A 5,287-nucleotide genomic window follows, 5' to 3' on the forward strand; every position below is an offset into this window, starting at 1 on the left:
AGCTGCGCTCCGTTACTTAACCAGACAGCGCTCTTATAATGTTAATGTACGGTAACGCATATAGCGGCTTAGCAGGTGTCTGCGCTGTGGAGTCCACAGTGTTAATTGTGGACATTATGGGTCCATTTGGTTACAGTTTCTGACTTTCATATTCTGACAGTGTTGATTTTGACAGTTAGTCTTCCATTTAGTTTTGGTTATATTTCAGTCGATCTGAAAAGTTTTAATCAACGAAATGTAAAGCTTTTAGTCGACTCAATGTGCAGTTGGTTTTGTCGACAAAAAAACAAATATTTTGGTGGGCCTTGATGGCGTCGTAATGGAAGATTTTACCATTGATTGAATACTGAAAATAGCTTCCACCTGAGCGCAACCAAACCAACCAATTGGTCGGAAATAACTTGTTCCTTCCACGCGCTACGTCCGGCCGGGGGAAACTCTCCCCTGTCAGGTGAAAAGAAGCAGCATGGACTCCTCATGCATAGAATGAAGCATGAGGTCAGTCCGCTGCCCTCCCCAGGTTGGCAGAGGAAGGGTTGCACCCAGTGTCAATTATCTAATGTACCGGTACATTAGATAATTGACACTGGGTGAAAAAATGGGTTGCAAAATCGTGGGATAAAAATGAAAATAAATACTTTAAAACACTAGTTTAGGTATGAATGAAAACACTAGTCTATAGGTATATGAATGCCTAAAGACACGACTCCATGTTAGAACAGCCATTTTAAATCAAATCCAAAGCAATTTAAACACCAACGACGTTGAAATGCTACACTCCTCCTGTCTGGTGGTCAACCCCTTCAACCCCTCAATCGTTCAGAATAAAAATCTCCCATAAAATTCCTCCTATCTCGGACAAGTGCCATTCATCTTGAGACACACGCACGCACGCACGCATGCACACACACACACCACACACACACACACACACACACACACACACACACACACACACACACACACACACACACACACACACACACACACACACACACACACACACACACACACACACACACACACACACTTGTATTAGGCCTACTATAGTTGTGAGGACATCAACATTTTAAAGGACAATTTACAATTAAAACATTTAGCAGACGCTGTACAGTAAGCAGGGAAAACACGAGGTTATAGCAAATGCATAAATCTATTATCATATAGTAGGTAAACCAAGAACACTATTACAAACTGCCAGGTTGGCTTTCAAAATAGCTGAACAAGTTAACCCATTCTGATCGGGAACCCATTTAGGTGTTAGCATCATGTTATGCTTTAGATATTGAAAAATAGCAGATCTACAAGCTCATAGCGCGCCACCGAGTGGCGCGCTACGAGCTTGTAGATCTGCTATTTTTGAAAAATCGACTGACATTTTTCGAATCTGATCTCAGGTCAGAATGGGTTAATCAGACCAGTGTGTGTGTCCAGTGGAAACCTCGTATGAATCTGATCTCAGGTCAGAATGGGTTAACAGATCGGCCATTTTGGTGTGTGTACACCGCCACGCAACTAAGTATGAAACCGTTTCAACCTCCAACCCCCCTATAAAACAATGCCTATATATAGCTCCCCAAATTATGTTTTTAACAATAAAACCACCCTTTCTCACGTGAGGACTACTAGGGAAATGTCAGAATTTCAGAATTGTATTGAGAGAGGATGGATGGATGACCCCTTGAGATGAGGCATCTCGTTTTAGAGGGGGGTCCTATGAAATGCCGTAAAAAAGGGCTATCCTCACAATGTCTATTTCACCAAAAAGTACTATGCTTGTGAGGACGTATGGCACTCAGAAGTATAGTAAGTATACACACACACACACACACACACACACACACACACACACACACACACACACACACACACACACACACACACACACACACACACACACACACACACACACCTATCTTATGGCTGCCCCCCTGCCATTCCGTACGTACGTACCCAATCCCCTGTTTTACAACGAGGGGGATATATATCCCATTTTGACCTGAGATCAGATTCATACGAGGTTTCCACTGGACACACACTGGTCTGATTAACCCATTCTGACCTGAGATCAGATTCTAAAAAATGTCAGTCGTTCTTCGATTTTTCAAAAATAGCAGACCTACAAGCTCGTAGCGCGCCACTCGGTGGCGCGCTACGAGCTTGTAGATCTGCTATTTTTCAATAGCTAAAGCATAACATGATGCTAACACCATAATGGGTTCCCGTTCAGAATGGGATATATATATATATATATATATATATAAATATATAGGGGCATGTGCGGTCATCTAGAGCCAAAGCGGTTCTCCTATCAAGCCGAGGGACAGGTACGGTAGTAGATACTGTATTTCACACCTCCATTTATTTTTGCACCACGATTTATGGCGCAAAAATAGCATTAGCTAAAAAACATCAAGTCTAGAGCGTGACGGCCTGGAAAACCCAAACCGAGAAGAAGGGGGGGAGAAAACGCTAAAAATGAGGGGGGGCCCTTGGGGGGGGGGTCTCACAGATAATATGGGTGCCCAATATATCACACTGCTCATCGGGGTTGTGTGGCCCCTAGGGCCCCCCCGTGTCACCACATACACACACAACTTGCAATGCACACAAAACATAGACAGACACTATATCGCCGCCGTCAAGAAGAAACCTTGTATGTCCAAAACTTTTCAGAAAAAAAGCGACAAAAACTACTTTGTTGTTCCAATGCATATACAATGTTGTTATCACGAGTTCTTGTTAATAATATGTCAAAATGTGATTTCGGGGCAGAGTGAATGGAGGAATAAAAAATACAAGTGAATTTAAATATTCTATTGCTATAGTACGAACATATATTGGTTGTTCAGTTTGACCCACCAGTTTGGAAGATTATAAGGTAGGAGTAATTAATGTCTTGCAGAAAACGGTTTTTGACTGACTCGTCGAGCGTGATTTTTTAAATAGTCTTGTAAGTGAAAATAAAGAAACAAATGAACGCTGAAGATGGAGATACAAGGTCTCTGCCCGGCCGCAGATGAAAGTTCTACTGGTTCCGGCGTTATACCAGCGTGTGCGTGTGTGTGTGTGCAAACTGTGCATGTGTGCGCGTTAGCGTGTGTGTGTGTGCGTGTTAGCGTGTGTGTGTGTGTGCAGGGGTCACAGGGAGGAGATACTGTAGAATCAATCTGCCTCTCTCTCATTCCACTCCACACTGACCTGATGGCTCAGCCAGGCTGCATGGTGGCCATAAAGCCTGCCACAGCCCAGGGGACGCCGCTTAATGTGATCACTCATAGGGGACCCAACAGGACCAGACATGAGTGTGTGTACATGTGCGTGCGTGTGTGTGCACACACAAACAGGCAATTGCAACATACAGACTCTAACACTTCTCATGCAAACTTATATCCACAAATAAATAAACGCACGCAACATACTGTATACATTCACATGGTATCCAATCCCAACACACAGAAACACACACAACACTCTGCTCTCCCATCACCTATACAGTGTATGCACACACACACACACGCACACACACACACACACACACACACGCACACGCACAGCAGCAGCAGCGAGCGCCCGGCCAGGTATAAATATGGCGCTGACACTTTAATGTCAGGGGACGACTCGTCCCGGATTAGAAACTTGTAACCCTGCCGTGCTACAGAGAGAGGCTTGACATTGCCGGGGATGAAGAAGGTGCACCGTAGAGAGGCAGAGGAGGGCTATTACCCAGCAGGCTGTGTGTGTGTGTGTGTGTGTGTGTGTGTGTGTGTGTGTGTGTGTGATGTATACGGACATCTAACATGGACTGTCAGCCCCACGCGAGGAGGGGGGGGGGGGTCGGTTGGTTAGACCTAACAGTATTGCTTCGTGGCTACTTTTCATCGGTTTGCTGTCGGGGCGGAAAAACCTCTTATCTCCATATTTTAACTTTTGTTGAGTTACATTTTTGAGCGCGAGTTAGTTAGTTCAGTGGACTGGTTTGGTTTTCGACCCCATTTTCACATCAAGGTCCATTTGTTCTATTTGGTGTTAGAGTCACGGACCGCTATTCGATGAGATTTAGCCTCTCAAGAGCCAAAAACGTTGAATATCTGTGTTATCGTTTGATGATATTTTAGTCCACAATTCCATGTTGTCGTGATGTGGTATATACCATAGGAGAGATAACTTTAACCCATTCTGACCTGAGATCAGATTCATACAAGGTTTCCACTGGACACACACTGGTCTGATTAACCCATTCTGACCCGAGATCAGATTCTAAAAAATGTCAGTCGTTCTTCGATTTTTCAAAAATAGCAGACCTACAAGCTCGTAGCGCGCCACTCGGTGGCGCGCTATGAGCTTGTAGGTCTGCTATTTTTCAATAGCTAAAGCATAACATGATGGGTTCCCGTTCAGAATGGGTTAACAATAATTGAACTCTTGAGAGCCTAAATTGAAACCAAATAATTTCATGCTCTCAAGAGTTAAAGGTATATTCACTTAATTGACATCATATCACTTATTTTCTTTTGTTTTGTTGCGATAATCCTATACCTACTAGAGAGTGTATGCTGACCATATAAGGAGTTCCTCCCTGTTTGAATGCTGAAAACTAAAAACAATAAAATCTTGGACCTTACAGAGACGATATCTTGCACCGACGAAAAGCTGGGATCAAAACAAGCTGTGCGTGCTGCCTCCACCGTGTGTGTGTGTGTGTGTGTGTGTGTGTGTGAGTGTGTGTACAGAGTGAGTGTGGCTCTCGGACATTTTCACGTCAAGGACCTTCCAATTTAGGCATTTAGCCTAAAGAGACTATTAATCTAGAGAACAACATCAAATACACAATAGTATAATAATACAATAGTCATCTATTTCTATGTCTCCCATCCCCATCCCCAACCCCCCCCCCCCCCCCCCCCACACACACACACACACACACACACACGCGCGCACACACACACATACACACACACACACACACACACACACACAACGTGAAATGGCGGGCACGGGGAGTTACGTACTGAGAAGTTGAGAGCTTTCCTCCTCTCTTTCATCCTGCTGACCGTACTGCGAACCTGAGAGAGAGAGAGAGAGAGAGAGAGAGAGACAGAGAGAGAGAGAGAGAAAGAGAGAGAGAGAGAGAGAGATGTGATGTCACTCGTACAGTATGTGTGTTGACAGTACAGTACAGACACAGAGTGGCTCAAAACAAAAGAAGAACAGTGTCATTCAGCCGTTCTCTTCAGAAGCAACCCGAGTGTGAAATTCAAAACAAAGAAGAGATAAAACAATAACC

General features: G+C 44.1%; 1 protein-coding gene across 1 annotated transcript in view; it reads right to left on the reverse strand.

Moving 5' to 3' along the window:
• The window catches only part of LOC308320059 (uncharacterized protein), an 83,420-nt gene extending 78,358 nt beyond the window's left edge, over positions 1–5,062 (reverse strand). Inside the window, exon 1 of the mRNA XM_080770367.1 lies at positions 5,013–5,062. Within this exon, the coding sequence (XP_080626493.1) occupies positions 5,013–5,045 (33 nt within the window). The 5' untranslated portion in view covers positions 5,046–5,062. The remainder of the gene's footprint in view (positions 1–5,012) is intronic.
• Between the last annotated feature and the right edge of the window lie 225 nt (positions 5,063–5,287).

The sequence above is a fragment of the Protomyctophum bolini genome (genome assembly GCF_963924005.1).
Source record: "Protomyctophum bolini genome assembly, chromosome: 8".
NCBI lineage: Eukaryota > Metazoa > Chordata > Actinopteri > Myctophiformes > Myctophidae > Protomyctophum > Protomyctophum bolini.